This window comes from Leucoraja erinacea, chromosome 4 (genome assembly GCF_028641065.1).
Source record: "Leucoraja erinacea ecotype New England chromosome 4, Leri_hhj_1, whole genome shotgun sequence".
In the NCBI taxonomy this organism is placed as follows: domain Eukaryota; kingdom Metazoa; phylum Chordata; class Chondrichthyes; order Rajiformes; family Rajidae; genus Leucoraja; species Leucoraja erinaceus.
The window spans coordinates 17,547,533-17,565,775 of NC_073380.1; the positions used below are offsets into that span (position 1 = coordinate 17,547,533).

Sequence of the window (18,243 nt, forward strand, 5' to 3'; positions counted from 1 at the left end):
AAAACCTGGGAACTGGAACGGTGGCTGTCAGAGTGGAACACACACACATCGCAAAGGCGGGCACCAGGGAAAGCGGGGGAGCACTGTCTGAATTTCACATGGTCCAAAGCCGAGGTGATACAGACACACACACCGCGATGAACAGGAATGTTAAGACGGCTAGCATCGTGTACCATAAGCCTTTTAAAAGAGGGGGGTGGAGGGGAGATGGGAGAAGGGGAGAGAAGGAGTGGAGACACTTTTAAGAAGCCAGAGATACACAGCTGTGAAGTTCAGCGGGCATTTAAAATTACCGGTCGATTATCTTTGGTTCTGAAAACTCGTGCTTACTTTTTTTTCCCTAATGAGTTAATGAAAATGAACGGTCAGCAAATGCGATTAACTAAAACTACATGGCGACCCCACTGCAACTGCCCTACGATTATAGGATTATCGATTTTCTCCATAGCGACCAATTTTTGGTGGCAGAAAATGTTTCAACATGTTGAAAAATTTGCAGCGACCATACTGAGGCCGTGACTAGTTCCTATAATGCGGGAACTCGTCGCGACCATGAAGGAGACTTACCAGAGACCACCAGCGAACAAGTGGCGACCATGTGGCGATCAGGAGGCGAGCGAGGGGCCGAATGGCCTACTCCTGCAGCTGTTTCTCTATGTTTCTATACTGTTGCTGAGTTTGTGGAATGGTTTTTTAGAACCAAAGTGTATCTATGCAGGGTGAGGGATCAAAGGTGCTCTGTTAGTTTCCTTCCACAGGTCAGCCTATTTTCAAGCGGGAAGCGTTGAGAGATAGTTTATGGTCCAAGAGGTTTTATGGAGATCATTTGAGGAGGGAGATTTGACATTCTTTTCAGTCACAGATGCCATTGTCTCAGATTTGTAGACACGTACATATGATTACAATATCTCAAAAACAATGAAGTAAAGAAACCCAGTATGTTTTTCCATCCAGTCCAATGCATACCTGAAAGCTATGTGTTCTAGTTGTCCAATGTTTACTGCATTCGAGTACGGATTCAGTGGTTTACCAGACCACTAGTCCAGAGTTGGAGACTAACAGTGTAGAGACCACTGTTCAAATCCCACCATGGCGACTGTGAAATCTGTGTTCAGTTTGTAGTTTGGAATGAATTAGTAATTAGTCTTGACAATGATTACTACCCAAACTACTGGTTTGTTGTTAAAAACCCATGTGATTCACTGCACGGAAGGGTCACTCTAGATTTACACCATACAAGCCACTCAATTGAAGGTGCTCCCAATATACATGAATAAATCTGGAAGAATTCCAATGTGGATCTTTCCGAAAATGATGATGAGAAAAGCCTGGTCCCTTCTTCGAGACCTGCACTGCAAAAGCGAAGACAACATAATGAATATTTTGAGACTCTCGGTCAGAAACTGGGTAGAAGATGCGATAAAATCCAAGTGTCTCTTCCCTTCCATGGCCATTCTCATTTGTCTGTTCTCTTTGGCCATTGAGGTAACATCTCACGCAGACAGGAGCTCCTTGAATAAGTGAAAATTAGCTATTTTAATTGGGATGCAAGCAGAAGCCTCCACGTGGCACATCCCCGGGCAATGCTGACGACAGAAACTGTACCACAGTGACTGACTGAAGTAGCCAATTCTGCAACCACCGACCGTCAACTGTCACTGACCGACCGGAAAGATGTGATATAGAAGATGGCCGGACACAAGGAAGATGCAATTTTGATGCATACCTTACATAATGTCTTCCAGTAAAGGTAGGTATAAGATTTAAATTTATAAAGCTGGGAGGCACTGGGATATTCCTCCCAATATTGCAGAGAAATTAACAAATGCTGGCACTGCCACCCTATAACTTGAGACAGAAAACTCTCCTGTACAACAAAACCACAACTTGTCCCCAAAAAAAAAAAACTTTCCACAGTTTCCAAGCATACACAATTTCCAGATGTCCGGGACATTTATAGATGCTCAGTTTTGAGCAGTATTTCATCTGCGAATTGTTGGAGGACTGCTGCTGTTCGTTAAATTAACAAGATTATGCTCTCATGCCAAGCCTTAGTTGCTCTATATGCACACAGGGAAATCACGGGTACACCATCCAGTAGAAGTAACAAGAAGGTTCCCCGCTGAGATCACATTTTCATAAAATCAAATGGAGCTGGCAGGAAAAGGATATTATACTTAAATTCCAGAGCGATTATCATTTAACGGAGAAAGTGCTTTCAATAAATGTCTCATAAAATATATTTACAAGTTCAGTTACCTTACGTGGTCCTGCAATAAACTATGAATAATGTCAGTTTGGCAACATCTAACTTTTCGAGGAGCAACAAAAATCAGAGATGGATCTTGAGCCATTTACAATTGATGTTGTGTTGAATGAAATGTCAAGTCATTGGAAGGTGTTTATTTCTTTGAAGATACAACGCTAGATGGGAAAATGATTTGTGAGGAGAATGCAAAATGTCTGCGAAAGGTTGTAGATAAATAAACGGGAAAGAAGATGGCAGACAGAGTATAAAGAGGGGAATCGGGAGATTACTCATTTTATAGGGAAAAAACAATAGAAGTATCTCAAGAGTTAAGAGTGTTTTATTGAGGAATGGAACAATGAAATTCTTACTTGTTTGCAGCTTTATAGCACATTAAAACAACAACAAGTAAATATATAATACAGAGTAATACAATAAATTTTCAGTGATACGAGGTAACCAGATCATAAAAGTGCAAGTCAAAGTATGTCATGCAAGCTGCAACAATTCCATAGAGTAAAGTCCAGAATAGATTTTTTTTACTTAGATAGGCCTGAGGTTAGGGTTATACAATGTAATTCAAGAGCTTGATGGTTGATGGGAAGATGTTCTTGAATCTGGAGGCAACAGTTCTCAGGCTCCTATACCTTCTTCCCAGAGGCAGCAGCAGCAAGATCAGAGTGTGTCCATGGTGGTGCAGGTCAATACCTATGAAAGACCAGGCAATGTCCACATCTTTCTGTAGCCTTCTTCGTTCTTGGGGATTGAATTTACTGAACCAGGTCGTGATGCAACAAGTCAGTACGCTATTACACTACACTGTTGAAGTTCAATAGCGTATTGGGTGACATACAAAATGTCCTCAAACCCCCGAAAATGTATAAGTGTTGCTGATCTTCCTTTGTAATCGCATCCATGTGCTGGATCCTACGTGGATCTTCAGAGATGTGTACTCCCAGGAACGTGAAATTGGTGGCTCTCTCCACTGTTGGTCCTGCTGATGAAGAGAGGTTCATGGGTCCTCTGTTTTCCCTTTCTGAAGTCAATAATCAGATCCTTGGTTATGCTAACGTTTAGAGCAAGGCTTTTGATCTGGCCTATTGAATTAGACTGTCAATATCCCTCCTGCACTCATCGTTATCAAGTATTTGTCCAATAGCGGTATCGTTGGTAAATTAGAGATGGTCCCCTAATTTGAGGAAGGACATTCTTGCCATTGCGGGAGTGCAGAGTAGGTTTACAAGGTCAATTCCCGGGGTGGCGGGACTGTCATATGTTGAGAGAATGGAGCAGCTGGGTTTGTACACTCTGGAGTTTAGAAGGATGAGAGGTAAACTCATTGAAACACATAAGATTGTTAAGGGCTTGGACATGCTAGAGGCAGGAAACATGTTCCCGATGTTGGGAGAGTCCAGAACCAGGGGCCACAGTTTAAGAATAAGGAGTAAGCCATTTAGAACGGAGACGAGGAAACACTTTTTCTCACAGAGTGGTGAGTGGGTGGAATTCTCTGCCTCAGAGAGCGGTGGAGGCAGGTTCTCTAGATGCTTTCAAGAGAGAGCTAGATAGGGCTCTTAAAAATAGCGGAGTCAGGGGATATGGGAAGAAGGCAGGAACGGGGTACTGATTGGGGATGATCAGCCATGATCACATTGAATGGCGGTGCTGGCTCAAAGGGCCAAATGGCCTACTCCTGTACCTATTGTCTAATGACATTGGAGCAGTGTCTAGCTACACAGGATATGAAGAGAGTAGAGCAAGGGAAGACAGTACTCAGCCTTATTGTGCAGTTATATGAAAAGCACTAATTGAAAATGTAGATTTAGCTCATTATTAAGGAAGCCAAATGCTATGTTGGCTTCTATTGAAAAGGGGGTAAACTACAAAATTAAGCAAGTCTTGCTGAAATTTTAAGCGGTTTTGATGAACATAAATGGAGTAGTGTGCACAATTTTAGTCTTTGATTAAAGGAATGGTACTAACGGAATCAAGGGATATGGGGAAAAGCAGGGACGGGGGTACTGATTTTAGATGATCAGCCATGATCATATAGAATGGCAATGCTGGCTCGATGGGCCAAATGGCCTACTTCTGCACCTATTTACAATGTTTCTATTGCTATGACTGATAGAAAAGCATGCTCCATTCTTGAAGGTATCTCGTGCGGGATTTGAAATCCCCGTCAAGTCATAACGTCCTAATAAAGATGCTGTAACGGGTATAGCTTGGACCCAATAGCAGCACAGAATCAGGCAGGTATAATTGGTAATGAACCTTATAACGATACTGTAACACAGAGTAGTAACACAGGAATGGGTACACCGTACTCACACAGAGGCTCAGGATTGAGCGAGGGTTCTGAAGAGGGGCAGGCAGGAGACGTAGTCGGGGTAGCGGAAGGTCCGGTAACCAGGAGATCCAACACACGATGCAAACAAACCAGCGAGGGACAGACGAAAGGAGAGTCGAAGCCAGGCAGGTAGTCGAGGAGCCGTTGCAGGGATACACCAAACAGCCCAGGAGAGAGGCAGACAGAAACCAGGAGGTCGGGGACAGAAGGCTGAGGTGCTATCCGGGAAGACGACAGGACGGAATGGTCAGGGGCAGGCAGGTTCGAATCCGTGTAGGCAGTCGGGAAATCGCTGGAGAGTCTTGCATGAATGCTGAGAACAATCTGGCACTGTGTGAACGGTGAGGAGAGTCTATATACCGGGTTAATAGGTGATCAGAGGCAACTGAGTGCAACAGGTGAGGAGAGTTAGGCTGATGAGAGGGGAGTGGCAGGCAGGCAGGTGAGGAGAAGGAGGGACCGGTGGAAAAGTACTGGGAGGTGAAGTGGATGAGAATGAGGAGAGGGCAGACTGTGACAGATGCTCTGCTTTCTTTCCATAGATTATCTGCTCTAGTTTAGTTTAGTTTAGTGATATAGCACGGAAACAGGCCATTCGGCCCACTGGGTCCGCACCGTACAGCAATCCCCGCACACAAACACTATCCCACACACACTAGTGCCAATTTACATTTGTACCAAGCCACTTAACCTACAACCTGTACGTCTTTGGAGAGTGGGAGGAAACCGAGGATCTTGGAGAAAACCAATGCGGTCACGGGGAGAATGTATAAACTCCGTACAGACAGCACCGGTCATCAGGAAGGAACCCGGGTCTCTGGTGCTGTGAGGCGCCGACTTTACCACTGCACCACCGCTGCGAAGGTTTCTTGTGCGAAATTTGAAATCCCCGTCATCATAATGAATCAACAAAGATGCTCTGTTTTCTTTCCATAGATTATCTGTTTAGTTTAGTGGAGAGATACAGCACGGAAACAGCTCTTCGGCCCACCGAGTCCGCACACGAACATTACCCCTGCACACGAACACTATCCTGCACACAGTTCTTCAGACTGAGAGTCAGGGGAGAGGGAAACTAGAGGTATGAAAAGATATAGAACAAAAGATACAGAACAAAAAGATACAGACACAAAATGCTGGAGTTACTCGGCGGGACAGGCAGCATCTCTGGATAGAAGGAAAGGGTGACGTTTTGGGTTGAGGCCCTTCTTCAGACCCTTCAACCATTGAACCAGCTCATTCTGTGAAACAGTGCAGGGCAATGCACCTTCTAGTTTTGTCCAGCACATTGGGGAAGTGAGTTATGCTTTACTCTAAAACATTGGCAACAAAAGTCAATGGCCCCCGCCCCGCCCCGCCCCAACAGAAAGGAACCGCAGCGGTTGTTATCCATGTTCATTTAAAAAAAAAAAATCCGTATTTAACAAGGCAAATGTTTTTTTTTAAATTGTATTTAGCAACGTGAATTCGTATTTCCGTACGAAATACGAAAAATGAAAAATTAGCGCGGGGCCCCCCATAGGCGCAGGGCCCAATTGGGACAAATCGGTCCAATCGGCTTAAGGCCGGCCCCGGCCACACTCACTGAAGTGTAAAAGATTCAAAGGCTGATTTTGATAGGAAGTAATGTGATGGATGTTTTCTCAGGCTAGTCTGTCCAGAACATGGTGGATTGTAGTCAAGGAAGACACATCTGGCCACTTCGAACCAAACTAAGAAATTTGATCACTCAGGTGGTGGTTCTCTACTTCTGAATTCTCTACTTCTGCATCTGTAAATGCTCTGCGCCAGAGTAGATTAAACGCCGAGAATGACAGTGAATCAAAGGATGCAGAGTTGAGCAGGAATGTTGATAAAATAGAAAATGAGCCATGGTCTTACTGAATAACAGGGGAACCTTTATTGACCTTTTGACTGCCAATTCATCTCATGTATTGATCTTCCTGTCTATACGCATCGATTGATGGTTGAAAATGTTCATTCAACTTTGGACTTTGGCCTTTAGATAATAATGTCTAATATGAGAAATTCTTAGACCATAATATACACTGTGGAATGGTACATTCTATCTGTTAGGTATCAGATGCAGAAAATGCTGTGTGATACTTATAATTAATATAGACTTAGAACAATACAGCACAGGAACAGGCCCATCAGACACAAATGTCTGTGCCAATCATGATGCCAAGGCCAACTCTTCCCTGTTTGCATATATTCCAAGTTATCTATTATCTGCACGAAGCCCCCTCCTCTACTCCCTCTTCACCTACGACAGCACACCTGTACATGGTACTAACACCATCATCAAGTATGCAGATGATACAACAGTGATTGGCCTCATCAGCAAAAACGATGAGTCGGCCTATAGGGAGGAGGTCCAGCTCCTAGCAGCCTGGTGCGCTGACAACAACCTGGCCCTCAACTCCAAGAAGACCAAGGAGTTCATTGTAGACTTCAGGAAGTCTAGGGTCGGCACGCACACCCCCGTGTTTCCAGCTTCAGGTTCCTGGGGGTCAACATCTCCGATGACCTCTCTTGGACCCACAATACCTCAACTCTGGTCAAGAAGGCTCACCAGCGTCTCTTCTTCCTGAGGAGACTAAAGAAGGTCCATCTGTCTCCTCAGATTCTGGTGAACTTCTACCGCTGCACCATCGAGAGCATCCTTACCAACTGTATCACAATATGGTATGGCGACTGCACTGTCTCCGACCGGAAAGCATTGCAGAGGTTGGTGAAAATTGCCCAACGCATCACCGGTTCCTCACTCCCCTCCATTGAGTCCGTCCAAAGCAAGTGTTGTCTGTGAAGGGCGCTCAGCATCGCCGAGGACTGCTCTCACCCCAACCACAGACTGTTTACCCTCCTACCATCCGGGAGGCGCTACAGGTCTCTCCGTTGCCGCTCTTCTAGGGAGATGCTAACTGCATTTTGTTGTCTCTGTGCTGTCCACTGCACAATGACAATAAAGTTGAATCTGAATCTGAATGTGCCTATCTAAAAGTCTCTATTCTATGCTTCTATTCTATTTGCCTCCACCACTACCGTGTTATAGGCACTCGCCAATCTCTGTTTAAAAACATGCTCTGTATACCCCCTTTAAACTTTGCCCCCTCACCGTAAAGCTCTGCCTTCTAGTATTTGATATTTCCATCGGAAAAAAATTCCGACTGTCTACCTTAACTACGCTATCTATGCCTCTTATAGTTCTGTATACTTGTATATCTTATATTAAAAGTTTTATTCCTTTTTTAAAAAATTGGCACTAATTAGACATAATTGAACAATAATCTGACTGCCAGTGGGCAGAGTGGGGGTCACGGCAGTAATGGACTGGGGCAGTGCCAGGCTGGGGGAAGGCTAAAGCATCTTCCACTAGAGAAAAAGTCCTAACCCTAACCTGCCCCCCTTCCAGAGCTTCCCACGGCTGGAGCTGGAGCGCTTTGGGACCGGCTGCGGGCTCCGTACGTGTGGCCGCTCAGTGCGTCAACCCCGCCCAGCATGCCCTTCTGGATCATCATGGTGATGATGGTGGGGAGCAGCACTGCCCTGCACCCCGGGCAGACTTCAGCACCTCCATAGGGCCAGCTCCGTCTGTCCGCCTGATCGCTCGCTGCAACACTGTTCCGGCCGACAGCCCGACTGATCCTTCGCTGCACTCACTGGCCTACCGACAGCCCGACTGATCCTTCACAGCATCCACGGTCCAGGCCGGCCCGACAGCCCGACCGATTCTTTGCAGCATCCACTGGGCCCACCGACAGTCCAACAGCCCGACTGACTGACTGACCGATCGGCTTCTGACTGATCGTCTGACTGACTGACCGACCGACTGACCATAATCCTAATCCTAACCCTAGCTCAAAATCTTTATTTATCATTTTTATTTTACAGTTCACGTCATAACTTTACGCAGATAAATCAATTGTGAAACAAATTTATCAGCAAGGTTAGCATTACCTTTATTCCTTCGAAACCTTGCTATAGTTTTGATGTAATTAGTAGGCGGCCATGATCCATCCAGAGTGCTCTCTGCCTAGCTACCAGGAGAGCTCTTCAGCGCGTCGTCCACAGAGCACAGAGGATTATTGGGACACAGCTACCAGCCTTGGAGGGCATCTACCACACACGGTGCCTCAGGAAGGCCGTCAGCATCCATAAAGACTCCTCACACCCTTGTAATGGACTGTTCAAATTACTTCCCTCCGGCAGACGTTACAAGGCCTTCTACGCCCGAACCTCCAGACTCAGAAACAGCTTTATTCCCAGAGCTATAGCGGCTCTGAACCGGCCCTGCTGAGTGCCCCCCACCCCCCCTGGACTGTCTCCCTTGGATGGTCACGTCACACAGCTTATTTATTTATTTTACTTTTCTTTTACATCGGTTGGAAGCTGCCTACTAAATCTCGTTGCACTGATATGCAATGACAATAAAAGATATTATTATTATTATTATTATTATTATTATTATAAAGCGCGTGATTGGTCAATTGGCGTCCGCGCAATGTCAAACATGCATTGATTGGACAATTACTACTCGGAAAATTGGAGGTTTTTCTCATCCTTTAAAAATATGTGTAGGGTTTGGCCTTGACGAGTTTCAGGTATGATTTATATAATATTTTTACACAATATGTTAAAAATTCAGGTAGTTACGTGATTTGGGTCACGAACAAACGAAAAAGCACCTCGGCCCACAGCCTTAAAGGTTGGGCTGGCTCTATAATCAGATCTAGTCCATTTCCTGCACAGGTGTTGCCTGACCCGCTGAGTTCTTCCACCACTCTTTGATTTGCTCAAGATTCCAAGTTTGGCAGTTCCTTGTGTCTACAGCTCTATAATATTGTATCAAAGAAAATACTTTCAACAAAAATTCAGGTGAATATGCCAGTTTAATATAGGAGTTGATTAATGATGTGATTTCCAAATGCACTAAATCAAAAAATGAATGGGTTGTAGTTAAGGTATTAGGTAGCAGTCAAAGAATGTGCCTTCATGATTTTCCATTCCAGTAAAATTAAAGGGACACTCCCCAATGCGAGCACAATTTCACAAAATCAACTTGAACTGACATGACAAGGAAATCAAGTTTAAATCCCAGATTAATGCAGGGCTGTCACTTAACTTTTTTCCCTGTTGTCAGCCGGGCAACCTTGGCAGCTTTTTAAGTTGCCAAATGACAGTTTAGGTGGTCATTTAAGACGGCTTGCATGACGTGTGCGATAATGTGCTCGGACGAAGTGCGTAGTTACCAGTCGGAATTATGCTCAATGAAGCATTCACATATTATTTCTGCTTCAAATAAAGTCACAAACTAAACAGATTCACCAATCAAGACATGATATATATACCACAATGACATGCAGCAAAATTATAATACAGTATCTCAATTCTTTTTACACATTGCAATTAGTGCAATTTCTATTATTTCTTTACATTTGCAAACAAAAATGTGGTTGGATTATTCAGCGTATGATCAACTTGTGTCAATAAATCCTAGACCAAGATAGATAGATAGATAGATAGATAGATAGATAGATAGATAGATAGATAGATAGATAGATAGAGAGATAGATAGATAGATAGATAGATAGATAGATAGATAGATAGATAGATAGAATTTTATTTGCCACACAACCAGGGTCGGTGGTAATTGGGTTGCCAGCAGCGGTACAGTAATAACATATATGCTTAGCCATGCACACTACAGATTGATGCAAGCATGTTTTCTGTGAAGGACTGAAAATGATCATGACATGGCCATAGCATGAGTCGTTATTGCTTTTGGTACAGAAACACTCTCGCTTCCCAAATAATTTATCCACAACAAAAATTACAGGTTGCAAGGAATTTTCTAAAGGCATTTTATGATAAAAGCTGTCAAAACTGACTATACCCATCTGACAGGTTACACTACATTACACTAACTAACAAGAGATGGCAAAAGGACATAAATGCAGCAAATGTTCTTTTGGTAATATATTTAAAGGTGTTAAGACGCCACATTACCGGACATTCAGATAGTTGTACGTGTTGTGAACAGCAATGAAGATACCCAGTTTGTAAGCAACAAATTAAAAAAAAATCGTTGATAAACGCTTTTTCCATGATTCCCACTTCAGAATTAACGTTAACATTTCAACTAAAATATCACCTGACCAAATTTGTGATGTATATGACTGACTGTACAAGTAAAACCTGGATAAATCCAACGTATAGTTGTGAATGTTGCTCATTAAATAACTACAGTACTGATACTCCATATTAATAGCATTGATTTGCCGTAAAAATGAATTCTGTAATAACGTGTCAACGGTAGCAGTGACAATCGAACACTGCGGTTTTAATGTTTCACGTGTTCACAATTTAATTAATCCATCTTTAAGGATTAAAACAAATAATAACATTGGGAATTAAAACATATTTGATTGCATTCCGTTATCAAACATAGTCAATGTTCGCTCTGAAGACATTTCCAGCACAATAGGGTCGGGGGGTGTTTGTGTGAATCAGTGCGGGATGGATTGATAGCGGGGGGGGGTGTGAAGGCAATCGGTGCAGAATGGATGGATTGAGGCAGGAGAATTATTGCGTGTTGGTTGGAGTAGGTGGGTCAGTACAGGATCAATTGGGGGACCAGTGTAGGATTGCTGGAGAGTGGCAGGTGAATCAATGAGTGGATTGGGAGATCAGTACAGGATGAATAGATTGATTGGGGGGGGGGGGGGGTAGATGAGGAGGGGAGCACAGGGGATGTCAGTGAGGACTGAATAGAGGCTGGAATGTGAATCAGTGCGGGATGGAGAGGAGGGGTCTCAGGATAAGGGGAGTGGAGATGGGCGTAGAGAGAGAGAGAGAGAGAGAGAGAGAGAGAGAGAGAGAGAGAGAGAGAGAGAGAGAGAGAGAGAGAGAGAGAGAGAGAGAGAGAGAGAGAGAGAGAGAGAGAGAGAGAGAGAGAGAGAGAGAGAGAGAGAGAGAGAGAGAGAGAGAGAGAGAGAGAGAGAGAGAGAGAGAGGATGGGGCAGAGGAAGTGGGAAGGAAGGTCAGCGCTCCTTGGACAAAACCGGCATCATCGCTCAAATCACTATAAAAATATGGAGGGGACCGGGGGACAGAATATCTTGGCGGCCGCGCGCGCATGCGCATGCACACACTCACACACACGCGCGAGGCTTTGGAGTCCCTGTGAACGGTAATTTCAGCTCAATCCAGCTCAACTCTGCCTGTCTCGCCTACAGCCCTGTCTCAATCCAGCCAGGGAGAGGCAGAGTTGAGCTGGTTTAGCGCTGCTGCTCTGCGCTGGCTGTGGGCCTGGGGGCACCGCTCCCGTCTGACTCCCGACGCCTCTGGCCATCCCCGGGCGTGGGGCTCTCGGGTGGGGACGGGGATGGTCCAGTGGCCGTTCGGCAGCGATTGCAGCGCCGGAGACCGGGATCGATCCTGGCTGCAGTGCAGGGCTGCCGAGAGTGTTTTGGCACGTCTCCCTCCTCCAATCGCCATGCCCTATCCTCAGCCCCCCCCTACTACTTCCGCCTCTGACCGACACCTCCCTCCTCCAAGGATCAGCAAAGATCCTATAGCATTATCAGGCCGGGCGGGGCGCGGGAGGGGGATGAGATGGAGCCGCCGCTGCTGCAGTGCGGGGCCCGTCATTCGCTCCGACCCTCCGTCACGCCACACTTAGCATCTTTCGCACGGTATATCTTCGGTATAAACCAAGTTGCCCAGCCGGGCAAAATGACTCGCCGTTTAGGTTGCCTGGCGGCACTTTGAGTGGTCAGTGGCACCCAGGGCAACCGCTAATTTCGAGCCCTGTAATGATTATTTAATGTTACAGATGAACAACGTTGCAAATTTCAGTAAGTGTACTAAAAAATACTTTGAAGACACTGGGAACTGGAGATTCTGCTTTCAAAAAAAAGATAAACAATGCTGTAGTAACTCAGCAGTTCAGGTGGCATCTCTGGATAACATGAATTGGTGATGTTTTGGGTCGGGTCCCTTCTCCAGACTGTCAGAACATGGTCTTAGAGCTGAAGAGCACAAGGTATCACAGAGGGGAGCAGTGTGAGAGGGTTACACAGAACTCCCATTGGAGAGAAGAAGAGAACTTCTTCAAAGTGGGCATACTTTGAGGAGATTTTGCAGTGAAGTAGTAAGATGAGTCTGAAGAAGGGTCCCGACCTGAAACATCACCTGTCCATGTTCTCCAGAGATTAATCATATGCGGTTCAATAATGCACAATTTTGAACATCTCAAATGCAACTAATTTTGATATGTCTATGACCTTGATAACTTAGAGAAACTACAATGAAAACCATTGGACTACTATCAAAATTGAGAATCCATTCATGTCCTACCTTATCTGGGTCATACTTTTGATTCCAGTACACTCTGCATGGCTGAGCTTTAGTTCCCTCAAGGCTACAAAAAAAATGAGCTACAAAATGCTGCCAATATTCACAAAACAAATACTACAAAAAGATATTAGGGATATTTAAACAAATCCAAATTAGGATCCACAGGTTGCACATTACAGAAAGACCGACCATAATTACATCCTATGGGTAAACCTACAGATTGAAATAATAAGTTGGCAACTTTATTGGTGGATACTTTGGTTAGTTAGTAAACTAAAGTATTAAAATTAATCTCCATCATCATGCTATGTGGCAAGTCCAGCAGTCATATTGTGGGTTCCACCCAAATACTGAGATCATGACATTATTTCAACTTTCATTATGTTGTTACTATATTTGACATGTGCATCTCTTTCTAGAAAGCTTAACTTCATCGTAAATTGACAAAGAAAGCTTTGTTGCTAGAAATTCTAGCCACCACATACAGTTTTCAATGAGCAGAAGTATAGTGTTGTCAAATAACACTTTCTGAAATGGTTGATGGTTTGTATGCTTACAACAGTGCCCAACTGGCTAGCATATGTATAGAAAATCATATGTATCACAGATATGCTTGGCTGCAGTACAGATGGAATGCCTGGCTATTCATGTTAGGTATAATAGTTCCTAATTAATATAGAATGCCTTTGGTACATGAAACTACTGTCAACTTTGATAATAACACTAAAAGCATCAAGTTTGTTTTTTGCGAGCATGCGTGAGTGTCCCCAGCCAGGCCTTTTCTGCATTGTGGTTATTTCCATAGATGGATTGTGTAATCACATGAAACGTGAATCAAGAGAAATAATCCCATGAGCTTGCAATTCAAGTGGACAGCTAATCTGGCAAGGAAAATGAGTTAAAGAATCATGGCTACGATATTGTAATCCTATCTCCAACCTATTTTCCTGGCAGCGTGGCTTCGCAACTGGAGGACCAAAATTCCAAGTAGGTTAACAGTAATATTCCTAAATCAAGTACACTTTTTGTAATAATTGCAAACATTTGCTGTTATTTCAGAACACAAAACTTGAAGCAGGGAAAGGCTATTTAATCCCTCATTTCTGTTCTGCAATTCACTAAGAGTGTGACTGATCTTTTAAAATCAGCAGCACTTGCCTGTTCTAATCCCATATCTCTTGATTCCTTTAAAGTCCAAAATCCCTGACTCCTATCTTAAATATACTCAGTGATTGAGCCTTTCCAGCAAGGCACCAAACAAATATATTGGAACATGGCGCTATGCTTCAATTACACATTGTTTTGAAGAAATTAAGTCTTCATCTTTAAATTGCAATGTCATGTTTTAAATGTTGTTGTGCATCTTAAAAGTACCTAAAATGTTCTAAACAGAAAGGAAGGAAACACTGATTAGCCAGTGGAACATTGAACTATATTACGGAAGTAGTAGAAGTCTGCAAATTCTTGATCAGACATGGTACCATTCAGCTTAGATCACAATTTGTTCACTGCCACTTACACTGGCTGATGCAATAGGTCAACTTCTTTGGGAATAGTGCAAAGAAAGAACATCTGGCTCTTCTCAGAACTCCAAAGCTTATGATATGGAAAGCGAAAGAAGAAGGATTTCTCAATTGACCAACAGACACATCTGAGAATTTATTTGAGAAAGTTATATAAAACAAATGCTATATTAGAAAAGGTGAATCCATTCTTTCCCATTAAATTATAAATGTAAAACAAAGGACAATGGCTCAAAGTATTGAAAGGCAAAACTGAGACTAATGTCAGGAAAATCTACCTCACACCAAAGTGATTAACACAGAATAAGCTCCAGTATACAGTAATGCCAAAAATCTCATGTGAATTAAAACATTGTGCCCCTGATGGCATTGTGGTGAAACTTTAGATCCAAGAAGAGTCAAGTCAAGAGAGTTTTATTGTCATCTGTCCCAGATAGGACAATGAGATTCTTGCTTGCTGTAGTGCAACAGGTGCACAATATAGAGCATACTGACTGGCTGCATCGTGGCCTGGTACAGCAACTTGAACGTCCAGGAGCAGAAAAGGATGCAGAAAGTTGTGACCACTACCCAGTCCATCATCAGCTCTGACCTCCCCACCATCGAAGTGATCTATCGCAGTCGCTGCCTCAAAAAGGCTGCCAACATCATCAAAGACCCACACCATCCTGGTCACACACTCATCCCTCCATTGCCATCGGGAAGAAGGTACAGGAGCTTGAAATCTGGAACATTCAGGTTGAGGAACAGCTTCTTCCCTACAGCCATCAGGCTATTAAACACAACATCAAAAAAGCTCTGAACAATAACAGTCTATTATTACTATTGCACTTTATCTGTTTATTTATTGTGTATATATATGGTATTTAGTCTATAGACGCACAGAACTTTTATCTGCCGTTCTGTATTATGTTTACATATTCTGTTGCGCTACAACTTCCCCCCTTCTACCCCCCTATTTTAAAGGACTTACCGTACACTGTGCTTTAGCTGTCTTAATTACAGCGCCAACCTTCCTGTTCATCGTGGTGTGTCTCTATCACCTTCGCTTTGCACCATGAGAATTTCAGACAGCGCTCCCCCACTTGCCCTGGCCCCCGCCTTTGCGACGTGTTTGTGCGTGTGTGTGTGTTCCAGGTCCCAGTTTTTCAGGCGACTTGACAGTCGCCGGCACTCCGCTGAAAAATCGCTGAAGTGGGACAGGCCCATAAGAAACAGTGGTGTCTGATTACAGCAATAAAGTTACATGGGAACAATATTTTCCACCAATACTGTAGGTACGGTACAAAACTTACCTTCAGCGGCGCTGCAGCTCTGTCACTGGCCGTGTGCACGATTTTGGCCCCTTTGAGAGGGGGGCATGTTTAAAATGCCGTTTTTCTCTAGCCTGTTCAAATCGATCTTTGTCAGGCTGTTTAGCTGCTGAAGAAACATCGCTTCGACTGCAGTTTTATCAAGTTTATTAAAAATAGCGTTGGATAATTTAATAGCAGGAGTAAAATTAAAATAATCTTCTAAAGCCGTGAACGCCGACAGCGGGATGGATCTCACGTAGGGGACGAGGCAAGGTACGCCGTTTATTTTTACATATAAACGTGCTTCTTAGGATGCCTTTAATCAAAATTTCACATGGCGAAAAGGTGACTTAGGACCCATACGAACCGGCAGTATTTTTCCTGCCGATACGAGGTTTAAATTCACCGTAACCGCAACATTCCAATTGATCACGTTCCACAAAATCCCACTCGCAAGATGATTAAAATGGACATTTAATTTACAGGAATTAAACACTAAATTCCTTCCATTTGGCCTATAAATTCATGACAATGAGATTCAAAAATCATGTTATATTGTGAATTCTTGTGTGAATGTTATTTGGACACTTAGACTATTTAAAAATGTTAACCTTTTCTTAAGAAATGGATAGATGTTTCGATCTAATAATTGAATTGTGTAATTAGCTACAATTAGGTAACTAATTATATGCTTTAATTTCAGGTCATCCAAGTAAGATTGTTTCATATTTGTTTCAAAATGCTTCAATCCATAATAACTGAAAATGTCATTCAGTTCTCTTAATTTTTAAGTTATGGGCTTTTGACTGTCCTTGATCACAGCTTTTGAGTTAAGTCAATGGAAAAGCAATAGGGAACAAGATGCTAATTTCCAAGTATGAAAATAGCCATAACGTTTTTAATACTGAATATATGAAAGTGAATTAGGTGTCAAATTAAACTTCATTTTATGCTTTACCTGACGAGATAAATTGCAGACTTGATTTTTTAAATCTCAAAAATTTGTAACATTGGTAAATACTGTTTAAATCCAAGACAACTTTTTTCTGCTTGTCAATTTCCCAAATATATATTTTTTAATTGTACTGTAGTTACCAATCAAAATCTCTTAACAACCATTGCATAATGCAAATAGCGTTCTATAATTCATCACTCACATTATGTCCGACTTATGTTATGAAAAGCCACATTACTGCAGAAGTCCTCGTATGTTGCAAACCTAGGAACTCCACTAGCTGGAAGAATGAAGATGACAGGTGGATTGGAATGTCACCACCTCAGATGATGCTATCTTGCCATTCCGCTCCTGAAGAACGGTGGTGCACCATCTTAATGGTAAACTATTTTAAAGTTTAGTTTAGTTTATTTTGTGATATGTACTGAGGCACAGTGAAAAGCTTTTGTTTGCATGCTATCCAGTCAATGAAAAGGCTACATATGAATACAATCAATCTGCCCACAGTGTAAAGGATAAAATGTACAACGTTTAGTGCAAGATATAACATTGATATCCAATAAAGTCTGATTAAAGATAATTGCAAGATCTCCAATGAGGTAGATGGGAGGTCAGGACCGCAATCATGCAATTGAGAGAACCGTTTAGTTGCCTGATAACAGCTGGAAAGAAACGGTTTCTGAATCTGGAGGTATCCGATTTCAAAGTTCTTGCTTCCTGAGAACTGATTGTGATTGGAGAAATCGCAGGAGTGCCAACAACTTTCTAAGATGTGTACTTCAGCACTGCAACCCAAATAACCAAGGCCCCAGCAGCGAACGTCAAGAACAGAAGCATCACAGGTAGAATGGCAAAGAATGTCCACCAAAAGAAACATTTCAAAGGGATTCTCAAATGCGACTCTTCCTTGACCTGGGCATTCTTATTGACATTCCACAGTAGGCTATTCCTGCCAACACTCCTGATGGACTGTGGAGCAAATAGGATCGCTGCTGATGTTCTGAATCTCAGCATTGGGGAGGTTTGATTACAAATCCACAATCTTATTTTACACATCTGTGTAGAGGATATACCAAGGGATCTCAGAAATATTATAATAATAACACCTTTAAGAAAGAGGATAAACCCGGTCATTGTAACAATAAAGGGACCCTCCCTGCTGTGTGTCATGGGCAAAGTTAGTAACACTGTCCTCGCAACTGCCTCCACTCAATAAACCGAGTGCGCTTCTCAAATCCCAGGGGGCGGCATGGTGGCGAAGCGGTACAGTTACTGCCTTACAGCGCCAGACACCCTGGTTCGATACTGACTACGGGTGTTGTCTGTACAGAGTTTGTACGTTCTCCACTTGACTGCATGGGTTTTCTCTGAGATCTACGGTTTCCTCTCACACTCCAAAGACGTACAGCTTTGAAGGCTAATTGGCTTGGTATAAATGTAAATGCAAATTGTCCCTTGTGTGTGTCGGATAGTGTTAGTGTGCGGGATCGCTGGTTGGTATGTGCTCGGTG

At 43.2% G+C, this 18,243-nt stretch overlaps 1 protein-coding gene across 7 annotated transcripts in view; it reads right to left on the bottom strand.

The window, feature by feature from the left end:
• Positions 1-18,243, bottom strand: part of sugct (succinyl-CoA:glutarate-CoA transferase) — a 404,067-nt gene that overhangs the window by 180,080 nt on the left and 205,744 nt on the right. The window contains exon 13 of one of the 7 annotated variants that reach the window (XM_055633820.1): positions 2,515-3,242. The exons of the other annotated variants lie outside the window; for them this stretch is intronic. Coding sequence (XP_055489795.1) covers positions 3,111-3,242 — 132 coding nt within the window. The 3' untranslated portion in view covers positions 2,515-3,110. Of the gene's footprint in view, positions 1-2,514; positions 3,243-18,243 lie in introns of those variants that run through there. 7 annotated transcript variants of the gene reach the window in all.